General features: G+C 36.9%; 1 protein-coding gene across 1 annotated transcript; it reads right to left on the reverse strand.

Moving 5' to 3' along the window:
• Positions 1–564: 564 nt before the first annotated feature.
• Positions 565–10636, reverse strand: LOC127162415 (avidin-related protein 4/5-like). Its single transcript, XM_051105201.1, has 4 exons — positions 10619–10636; positions 1159–1405; positions 783–903; positions 565–691 (listed from the first exon to the last, which is right to left on the reverse strand). The coding sequence occupies exons 1-4, from the start codon at positions 10628–10630 to the stop codon at positions 661–663; spliced, it is 411 nt and encodes a 136-aa protein (XP_050961158.1). The 5' UTR covers positions 10631–10636; the 3' UTR covers positions 565–660.
• Positions 10637–11813: the final 1177 nt, after the last annotated feature.

The raw sequence follows: 11813 nt of genomic DNA on the forward strand, positions 1-11813 counted from the left end.
GGCACAAACTCAAAGAGGCAGAGAGGACAAATCAACCAGCAAGTCTGTACACTGATCAGGAAACTCACTGAGCTTGAATCGATGTCAATCTAGTGTGTAAACAATGTTCCAACACCAAAATGGACAAACCCAGCTCTGGCTTTGTGTTAAGTTAGATGTAGTCATGCAATAAGATGATCACTGAATATGCTCTGTAGTGTGTCATGGTTCAATAGAGAGAAGCATGCATGACCATCTTTTTTATGTTTATTAAACTGCAAAATAAATGTGTAAAATGGGTTGTTTTTGTTGTTTTTTAGCTAAACACAGTAATTCTACAGAAGCGTACTGCTAAATCACAATATGGAATAACTACTGTGAGGTCACAGTATACAGCTGTAATTTCACAATTATTTACTGTAAAAATGATACAGTAACTTACTGTAAAAGTAATGTAACTAGTAGCCAGTAATTTACTGTGAATTTAGGCCAATTTTTTTACGGTATATATGTTTAGTTGATAATTACAAATCAATTCCTTCCTTCCTTTATTCATTTATTAAATCATGTTTACATATTTTTACTGGAAAATTATAAAAAAAAGACAACATATGTTAATCAAACTTTATTTTGATAATTAACTTTTTCCACTTTTTCTTCTTCAGAATCTTCTTGATGGGTCTACATTTTGTGGAATGTGTTCTCCCCAACCCTATCCAAAATAAACAGGAAATATTAGTCCATATGGGCAAAGGAGTAGACGACATAACTGAAGTTCTCTCAAAGTATATTAACCATCTAACCTGGTTGATGCCCAGTTGTGCTGAAGGACATCTACAGGTGAATGGAGAAGCCAAGTGGTCTTAATTACAGGCTGTCCACTTCCTCCTGGGAAAATCTGGCCAGTGAATGCACTACATGAGCCTAAGAAAGAATCAGTGTTTCAAACTTTTTATCTCTGCACTGGAAAAACATTTTTAGTGAAAAAATTTATATATTTCATATATATATATATATATATATATATATATATATATATAATTTTTTTTCAATTTTTATTCCCAGTAAAATTATTTAAGCATGCATAAAACAAGATACATGTATTTGATAAGCGGAGCATATAGTTTAAATATTTTTTTTTTCTTACTGCACTGAATCAGCTCTACTGGTCAAACCCACCTTCTATCTTCCAGGCCATGCAGAATGTAATATTAGTAGTGGTGATGCCAGTCTCTTTATCCTTGTGTTTATTGATGTAGCCCACAATGTCAGCTGCTTCTCCTGCTTCATTGGACACCTGGTTCATAAAGAACTCAGCAGCAGTTCTATACGTCCCGCTAATCTTACCAGTGCCATCCTCCTTCAGCTCCATTACAGAACCAAGCTCATTCCTCCACTTTCCAGACACGTCTGGACATTCGACTTTCTAGATAAACATTACAGTGATAAATGCCTTTTGAATAAAAACAAATACATTTCGGCTTTATCTCAAATTTTCAGGTTTAAATTACGGCACTGTTTGCATCAAAGAGAGCGAATTGTGGAACATACAACTGAATGTAAAACCTTTTTCAGTATTTACAAATTAGTCAAAGATGTTAAATACTGCAAACAAGTATTTCTCACCTCCGTGTTTCAAGTTCAAATTTCATATATCGGACATTTAAGGTAGATAATGAATCAGAATCGAAGAAGGAAGGAGTGATTTTTTTTTTATGATCACCTACTTTTAAATTCTAAAATTCTCATAAAAAAAGAATTAAAAAAAGAGATAATTAAAATTCTAATTAAAAAAAAAGACACAAAAAAAAGACATTTAGAAGCAGTCTTGTAAAGAATGCAGGTGCTGTATAAGCGATGTACCTGCAAAATGATTATCAAAAATATAGAGTTGTTTGTGTATTAAAATATTTTAAATTCATTACCTGAGTAAAGTGATGAGAGACTAGAGCACCCTGAGAGTGAAATGGAGACCAAGTGTTTGTTTCACAAGTAATCAATGAAATGACACATGTGAAGTGTGGGAGGAGATTAACAAGTAGCGGTGGCCTGGGCTGGGAGTTGATTCCAAAAAGAATAGATTCCTTGATTCCGAGGCGTTGGGAATCGAGAGTCGATCACATCAAGGGGAATCAACTCCCCATTCATAGCCGTTTTCAGTTTAACAAAACGTATCTATGGGCGCCTCTCAAACGAAAGGCTGCATCATACGAAGGCTGCATATCTCAGCTGCTGTCATCAAACGTTGCTGAACATAGATTCACAAAAATAAACTGAATGAAAAGAGTCGGTACTGAGCTCGTTTGAGTTTAAGGAAGCAGCCTTGCTCGCTAATAGTGATTAGAAGTCTTCCACGAAAGGTTCTTTCTGATAGATCATTTGATCGTTAGATCGAATGAACCAGTTCAAAAATGTTTCAGTTATTTTACGGTGAAATGGCCTTATATCCCTGCTGAAAAAAACACCTAAAACCAGCTTAGGCTGGTTAGCTGGTTTTAGCTGGTTAAAGCTGGAAGTAGCTGGTTTTAGCTGGTCTCCCAGCCTGGCCAGGCTGGTTTTAGCTGGAAGTAGCTGGTTTAAGCTGGTCTCCCAGCCTGGCCAGGCTGGTTTTAGCTTGTTAAGATGGAAGTAGCTGGTTTAAGCTGGAAGTAGCTGGTTTTAGCTGGTCTCCCAGCCTGGCCAGGCTGGTTTTAGCTTGTTAAGATGGAAGTAGCTGGTTTAAGCTGGAAGTAGCTGGTTTTAGCTGGTCTCCCAGCCTGGCCAGGCTGGTTTTAGCTTGTTAAGATGGAAGTAGCTGGTTTAAGCTGGAAGTAGCTGGTTTAAGCTGGAAGTAGCTGGTTTTAGCTGGTCTCCCAGCCTGGCCAGGCTGGTTTTAGCTGGTTAAGCTGGAAGTAGTTGGAATACTTCTGGCAGAAGTAATGATTATGAATGTGTAAGGAAAAAAAAAAACAGCAAAGAAGACTGCCTTAACATTATAATTATTAATATGTGTTTTCTGTATTTTCGGCTGCAGTGATAAAGTCGATAACACTTGTCATCTCTACAGTGGATGTGCACGTTTCACATGGATTACATGATCTGAAAATATTTGTTTTCCATTTTAATTGGCTTATTTAAAAGTAGACGTTTCGCTTTCTATAGATACATTTTTCATGTCTGTGAAGCAAGCATGGAGTTTCTGGGAGGTTTTTTTTGACACCCTCAAGTTCACAGAGACCAATTACATCATGGACTTCACCACATTTTTTTTGATTAAGCATCTAATGAAATTTTGATAGACTAATGGTTAATTGATTATCAAAACTCAGGAGGCAGCCCTTGTAACCATAGTCAATTGTGCTAAAAACAGCTAAAAATTGTTCATGCTAAGATATTATTCATAATATTATTCATCCATGTGTACTCATTTATCAATAAAATAGCTACATTAATATATATATATTAACATATATATATGCACTTCCATTTGGATATATCAAGTTTATCTTTATTTTAGCAATAAAAGGAACAACTATCAGGGGCATGTTTCTGAATTATTGCCACGTTGTGTCGGCTCACATCTCGCTGAGAATCCCCACATATCGCACCAACGGCTCGGACCACCTACCCCGCCCCAAACGACCCCACGTCATCCAAGGCTCCATCCGCTTCCTCAGCCTGGAACCGCCGGCCACGGCCTGCTCAAGGACTCCGGCCGCCGCCCTGCGCTCTAAGCCGCCGGCCTCTCATGTGGCAAGCCAAATATATATTAAAGACATTATGGACCTGGCGATCCCCATGGGGTTTGATACCCCTATACTCTCTCCCTCTCCTACATCTCCGCTGGTTCCGTCCAGCCCTCCAGAGTGCCATCCAGAGCCCGCAAAACAGTCCACCCCTGTGGACTGTTTTGTTGGTTTCACCCTCCTGTGCCCTTATTTGGTCTTTCCTGTTCAGTTTCTTGTTATGTCTTTATTGGTTAGTTACTCTCACCTGTCTTGGCATCATTAGCACCCCTTTATAAGTTTGATTCAGTTCCTTGTTTTTGGTCCGTTCTTAACGTAGTGTTAGTTTACGTCGTGTTGGCGTGTGTTTTTCCCTGCTGTTTCTGTTTGTTCCTGTTCTCTTGTTGGATTACATTATTAAAGCACTTTTGTATTATTTCCTCATCCCTGTGGCTCCTTCCTGCACAGGACCCTGCCATTAATAATCTAAATTATTTATTTTTTTCAGTCTGTTTCAGTGACTGGTGGAAGCAACGGGTGGTGTTGCTAGTACCATGAGTTCCCACTACAAGCTATATTCTATTTACCAAAGCCATTATTATTTTTCCTGTCACCACATGCTTGCTACTACTATGGATTACAAAAATTCTAAAATTTCCCCCATTTGACAAAATAAATATCACTCCTCCCATGAACACTATAGGAAAGTTAGGGCTGCCACCCGCCCTAAATCCGAAAGCCACTCAAAAATGGGAGGCTTCCCGGGAAAATTTCCAGCTTTTTACGATTACCCGTCTGCCTAGCAAGATGCAACTCTGTATCCACTGTGATTCAGCCTTATTAACATGACTTAAAGGGCAAGGGTCACCAAGAATGTATAAACTTGGGCAGAGATCATACTGGGTCTGCGATCTCTTTACAATATAATCATGCACCTCCCTCCAAAATGTCTGGACTTCTGAGCATTGCCACAATACATGAAACAGGTTGCCCTCCTCTTTCTGGCATCGCCTGCATTCTGGGTTATCTTTAAACCCTGCTCTGAACAACCTCCTTGGTGTCCAATAGAATCTGTGTAAAATTTTAAATTGTATGAGATGTGTTCTAATATCCCTAGACATTAACTTTAAATTGCCAGCAATCCTCTCCCAATCCTTTTCTTCCAATCCACATCCCAAATCTTTTTCCCAGGTTAGCTGCAGAGATAATATTTTGGCCTGTATAATTAATAAGCAAGGAATAATATTTAGAAGACTCATGGCCAGTTCCCATAATATTGCGGATAATTTTGAAAGTGCTTTCACCCCTGGGAGTATGTGAGGGGGGACTAAAGATACTTGTGAGCATGTGCCTCATCTGTAGATATCTCCAAAACCAATCATTGGACAAGCTAAATTTTTAAGTCTTTCAAAAGATACTAATTTATCTCCTCATAAAGATCTTCAAGAGTCTTAATATTTTTATCTATCCATTTCATCCATTACACTGGCGTTTCACCTATTAACAACTATGGATTGGCCCAGATAGCAGATGAGGAACTTAAAGAGGTCATCAGATGCCCATTTTCCACAAGTTGACATGATTCTTTAGGGTCTTAATGAAAAGTCTCTAATATACTTTGATTAAAAATTCTCAATGGTTTTGTAAAACAACACCCTTTTTACCTTGTCAAAATTAGCTCAGCAAAAATCATCTCATTCTAAGGGGTTGTTCCTTTAAATGCAAATGAGCTCTGCTCGCCCCGCCCCTCTCTCCCCTCTGTGGAAGGGCGACATTGTTTACATTAGCCGCATGTAGCCGCTGAACTTTCTAACTACCACGTTATAAGGAAAGGCGATCGCAAAGATTCATAAAAAACCCTTATACTCACTTGTGCTGTAAGTGAAGCTGGATCATGAATGATTCGCGTGAACATAGACAGATATATGTAGATTGGGAGGCGCATTCCCTTCACAAACAAATGTAATCTACTGCGTCTTCAGCGGCTCAGATGTCAGGAGTAAATGACGACCACTATGTTCAATATTACATCCAGCAACACAACACCTCAATCGCTCAATCTGAGATATTCTTGTCTGACTTACATCCCTGCTCCAGCATTGAAACAAAGAGGGCGGACTGTGACGGCTGCTTCAAGGTAAATCGCTCATGTCAATCAACTATCGTAGGAGCGGCCTCTGCAGGTGTGACGCAACAACGACAGGCATCTGAGAACGGCTCGATTTGAAAAAGGGGATATTATTTTTACAGATTAATTAAAAACCGCTGCATGGATTTTTATCATTATAGGGTAGATTTGTACATACACTGCCAACACACATTAATGTTCAAACAGCATGAAAAAGTGAACTTAGCATCTGATCACCCCTTTAAAAAGGGTCGATGCCCAAAATCCAAGAGGTTTTCTTCCAAACTGTTTGGAGATGGGAAATAATTGGATGATTACGTATTGGTAATAATAGTTTTGTTATCAATAAGGATTCAAATGGTAATAACGGGCAAACAGATTTTTCCATGGTTAACCATGGGGGAGCTTGCTCTGGAGGTAACATCCATTGTCCCAGGTGCCTCAGACCCAGTGCATAATGATACAGAGATAACTTTGGGAGGCCTAGTCCTCCCCTCTCAACCAGGAGCTGGAGTTTTTCTAGCTGCACACGAGGCCTCTTACCATTCCATAGGAAATGCTTGCAAATCCTGTCAAATTTTCTGAAATATTTTGAACTGACAGAGACAGGTAGGGAGCTTAAAACATAATTAATTTTGGGTATGGAGTTCATTTTTAGTACACTGACCTTACCCCAGAGAGAAAGAAAAAGGGGACTTCCTGTGACGCCATGACTGAATAGGCATCGGAAAACGAGGTCTCAGCGAAGTTATTGTAAAAACCAGCTAAAATAATAATTTATACACGGTAAATAAAACATCTTTTGCAACATAAAGATGAGCTCGTCTAGCAGATATGCCAAGTCTGGGACAAAACACAATTTAAGAGAGAGAGACGAAAGGAAACAGTCACTAAGCCCTATACAGACGCGGGCTAGCACTGATTCAGCCATTACAGATCTGGTTGCTGAACTTACACAACTGCGAAAGGAAGATCAACAGGGTCACATTGCAGCGAAAGAATCGCTGACAAGGTTAGAAACTTAGATTGAAGAACTGAAAGATCAAATAACAAAGCTGGAAATGCTTATTGTAGAAGCCGAGGAACACATTAGCAACAACGAGGATTCTGTAATGCAACACGGGAAGGCGATTCGATACCTGCTGCAACGCGAGGTGGAACTATCCGCCAGGTGCGATGATCTGCAAAACAGGCTAAGACGGAATAACTTAAGAATCTACCAAGTGCCACAAAACAGTGAAGAAGGGAAGAATCTGGTTGAATTTGTGAAATACCTTCTCACCTCAACTTTAACACTCGGCTGTAAATCCGTCTGCACCTGGAGCCATTCCTGTTGTTAAATTCTTGATTGCTTCTGAAATTTCATCCTATGTTATAGGAGAGTCCCAAAAGCTCCCTTTGATTCTCATTGAGAGAGGGGATGTTAAGTGTGCTGAGGAAGTGTTTTATTTCTTCCTCAGAGGAGCTGCTGCAAGAAGTGTAAAGGTTCTGGTAGAAGTCCCTGAATGCGGCATTAATATCTATGGCCTTGGTTGCAAGACATCTCCCAGGGAGTTGGATAGTATGGATTCATACTGCATAATGACCCCTCTAACATATGCTTTAAAGTGCCTCCCATGCCACCCCTACAGATGGAGCTGAATTTAGGTTAGTACATAAATAAAAATCAATTTGGTCTTTGAGTAAATCTTTAAATACTGGGAATTGTAACAAAGTGGAATTGAACCTCCATCTATATGATCTTTTAATAGTATCCAGCGGTGTTAGGTCCAAAAATACTGGTGCATGGTCTGAAATCAGTATGTTGCCAATTGTACAACTGAGCACAGAAGGAACAATGTTCTTTAAAAAAAAAAAAATTAGTCAATACGTGAATATGTGTTATGTGGAGATGAAAAAAAAGTATAATCTCTGCCTGATGGATTAAGCAACCTCCAAGCATCAATGAGGTCTAAAGACGTATACACTTGCTTTAGCATAAAAACTGATTTAGGGGGGCGCATGCTGCCTGGCTGGCTGCGGTCTAAGATAGTATCAAGTACCACATTCATATCTCTCGCCCATATTATTGGATAATCTCCAAAAACACTCAGGATACCTTCTAAAGCAGCAAAGAAATTAGGGTCATCACCATTTGGTGCATACGTTTTGGCCAAAATGTGAAGTCTACCCTGTAACTCTACCAGTGTCACTATAATCCTTCCTTCTGTATCACACTTCTCTGATATACATTTAAACTGCAGGTTTTTATTCACCAAAGTGATTACACCATTACTTTGACTTGAACCGATGCTATAAAAAACATGCCCAACCCAGTCTTTACATAATTTTTGTGACTCCTGTTCAGATAAATGGGTTTCTTGTAAAAAAAACAATATCGAGTTTTCTAGATCTGAAACTGTAAAGCACCTTTTTCCTTTTAATAGGGTTCCCCAGACCTTTAACATTCCATGTGGCGAGACGTAAATTACAACTATTTTGGATTAACTTGGCCAGTTAGATGAGGTACATTTCTGGTTACTGTAGGAACCATAACAGAATGGTACAAACTGAACTTGAGCAACCCCCAAACAAAAAAATACTGAAAAATCCAAATAAAAACAAAAAAGACAAAACTGTGAACCAGTACATTTGTCCATGACTGCCGGTTGAATGTGGTACATAGTCATCACTACTCACAGCACAGTATTGCTACAGAAAACTGACTACTGGAGTACAAATATAGAAATAATAAATATTTAAAAAATAATAAAAATAATGATAAATAAATAAATATAGGCATTATAACATGTACAGGATTATGCTATAAGCAAACTGCTGTAAAAAAGCAGCAAGGCACGTGAACTCAATGCCCGAACATTATCTATTTACAGTGTTGGGAAAGTTACTTTTAAAAGTAATTCATTACAATATGGAGTTACTCCCTAAAAAAAAGTAACTAATTACGTTACTCAGTTTTTATGGAAAGTAATACGTTACTTTACTTTTGCGTTACTTTTTAAATCTGGACATTAAAATATCAATATCAACTCTTCAGCAATAAAAAAGAAAAAGAAAACAAATGTTAGATTATTTTTGCTTAGTAGCATGGTTGAATTGGATCATCACAGGCTGGCAGCAAAGATATTGGTTAATAAAATGGGATTAAATGCATAAAGGATATTTGTATTATGTAACATATTCTGAGTCTTTATTCATTTTGAGGAATACTGAATCTGTTTTTGTGAGTGAGATGAATGGGGGATTTTTGTTTTATGCCAAAATTCACTAGGAAATTAAGTAAAGATCATGTTCCATGAAGATATTTTGTAAATTTCCTACTGTAAATATATCAAAACTTAATTTTTGATTAGTAATATGCATTGCAAAGAACTTAATTTGGAAAACTTTAAAGGCTATTTTCTCAATATTTTGATTTTTTTGGACCATCAGATTCCATATACTGAAATAGCTGTATCTCGGCCAAATATTGTCCTATTCTTCCAAACAATACATCGATGGAAAGCTTATTTATTCAGCTTTCAGATGATGTATATAAATTTTGGACACTTATGACTGATTTTGTGGTCCAGGGTCACATATACTTTCCTTCATGCACACCCAAGGTGGTTTTGGACCCATAAGAACTCTTGCTGCAAAGATGTTAGAAAAATTATTTTTCTTTCAAGCTAGAAACTGCCACCATGTTTAAATAATAATAATTTCAATACAGAAAAAAACTAATCAACTAATGTAAGTAAAACATTTTCAACCTCAAGGCAAGTAAACACTCCAAGTATTACTTACAAGCAAAAGTATTAATAAATATATTAATCAAAAATACAAATGGGTTGGGGGGGGTTAAGTTTTTTTTTATGCAGGTCTATATAAAGGCCACTACAGAAATAGACTACAGACATTTCATGAAGTAATAAATGTTAAAATAAAACACTGCAAAACCTTCACTGTATACACTGAAGATCATTCTTATTACAGTTAATAAGTGATTCAGTCAAGAACAGTGAGTGGTTTTCTCTTTTTTGTTGTTTGATTATTGTTTGATGTGGTCGGCGGCTGCAGGTTTACGCTGCTGTCGCTTTAAGATCTGACGCACATTTCAAATATTTTGACACATCAGTATTTCTCACAACTGTTCAGGTTTACTTAAGACAAAACCAACTTCATTTACATGAATAATCTCCAAGACGAGCATGTGTGTAGCAACAACAGAACCTATTAGAAGCGAAAGACAACTCGACATTCGCACACTAACTGAGAGGCACGTTCTGTGATCGTGCTTTGAGTGTGTGCGCGCACATAAACCCGTCGGCTTTCGGGTCGGTCTTTACACATTAATGTTCAAACAGCATGTAAAAGTCAACTTTGCATTCAATGACCCCTTTAAATTTCTCAGCAGAGGATAATTAAACAATGCCACAAACAAAATTACCATCTTAACCTTATTACAAACCAGTCTGATTTCATTTTTCTTTCAAACATCTACAGAAGTTCTTAAAATAGTTTCATTTGAAGTCACTTATTAAAATAAAAACAATTTTAGTTCTGTATGATTCTCATGTAGGAACAACAAGTGTTACGGGTGGAAATATATGTCTAATAGAGTTAGGTTAGGTGTAATAATACTGAGAAAAATCATTTTACAGCATGCCTTACGAACTGCGCTTTATTTAAATAAAACTAATTATGTGGTGTTATTTAGAGTCTGTGACCAGGCAGGTTACCTGATTTTAACAAATTACATCACAGAAAATCCTGTTGACCATAGATTTTGTGACAAAACATAATAAATAAAATTATTCTAACGTACCTGGATACTCATGGTAAATCTTGCTTTGTTGAATGTTCTTTCATGAGACTGTACTCAGTATTTATTTAGTTAAAGGAGGAGTAAAAAGTAACAGTTTGCTAATGATTTACCAGTATAATTGAATCATCTGAAAATCATAACCAATTGTTCAGGCTCTACTGATACTATTACATTTTACAGTTACAGACATCTTGTGACTTCCTCGCAGTTTATGACTCAGTTCACCAAATGTTTTTTAAAGCATCACTCTGAAACGATCTGACACTCTAACAGAAGATGATAACAGATTAGGACAAAGATATAAAAAAAATGCAATAACTTCCCTGAAGAAAGTCTTTAACTTACACATGCAGTAAAAGGTTTTAACTCAGGGGTGCCCAACCTGTCTGTAATTATCAAGTGCTAATTCAGATCCTAATTAATTGGTTCAGATGTTTGATCAGGGTTGGAGCTGAACTCTGCAGGAAGGTATAACTTATTTGTTAAATAAGAATTTGTTAAATATATTGTTAAATATATTTGTCTGATAATATGTGTTAATAAATCATAAGCTTTGAGTTAAGATGCAGAATAATATTTAATAAAAAAGGGATGGCCCACTTTAAAAAATTTAAAAAATATTTTTTCCTGGTGTGCATGATCTCAAAATGTTTATTGTTGTATACCTTTAAAATAACACTTTATATGAATTATATTCAGATTTAAATATTATAGCTGGACCCTAAAGTTAACAAAATTAGTAAAGAAAAGAAACTTATAAAAAAAAAACATCTGGGTATGTAAATTTCCACTTTACCTGAATTCATCCTAATCCTACTGTTTTTGTGTTTGGTATTTTTCATAGTGTTATTTTTGTTGAGTTGTATAAACATCCTCAGACTTCACTGTAATTATCAAATATGATATTAATCCCACAACAATTAAAAAACAAAAACAAATTGTCCCCGTTTTTTAAATTCGTAAATAATCACAAGTGAGATTTCAGTGAAATTTTGACCACTGAACTAGGAAATGTCTCCAGTTTTCATTTCAGAAATATGGTCACGTTAATATTTTCACAACTCTGTGGTTTGTAGGCTTCCAAGTCATGGACCCAGCCATGTGTGAACTGAATGTGGGCTTCCGTAGATTTTAAATTTACGAAACAGAGACTCGGTCTAAGCACTCACAACACAGACTAAATAATCAAAAATAT

Source organism: Labeo rohita, unplaced genomic scaffold, assembly GCF_022985175.1.
Source record: "Labeo rohita strain BAU-BD-2019 unplaced genomic scaffold, IGBB_LRoh.1.0 scaffold_930, whole genome shotgun sequence".
NCBI lineage: Eukaryota > Metazoa > Chordata > Actinopteri > Cypriniformes > Cyprinidae > Labeo > Labeo rohita.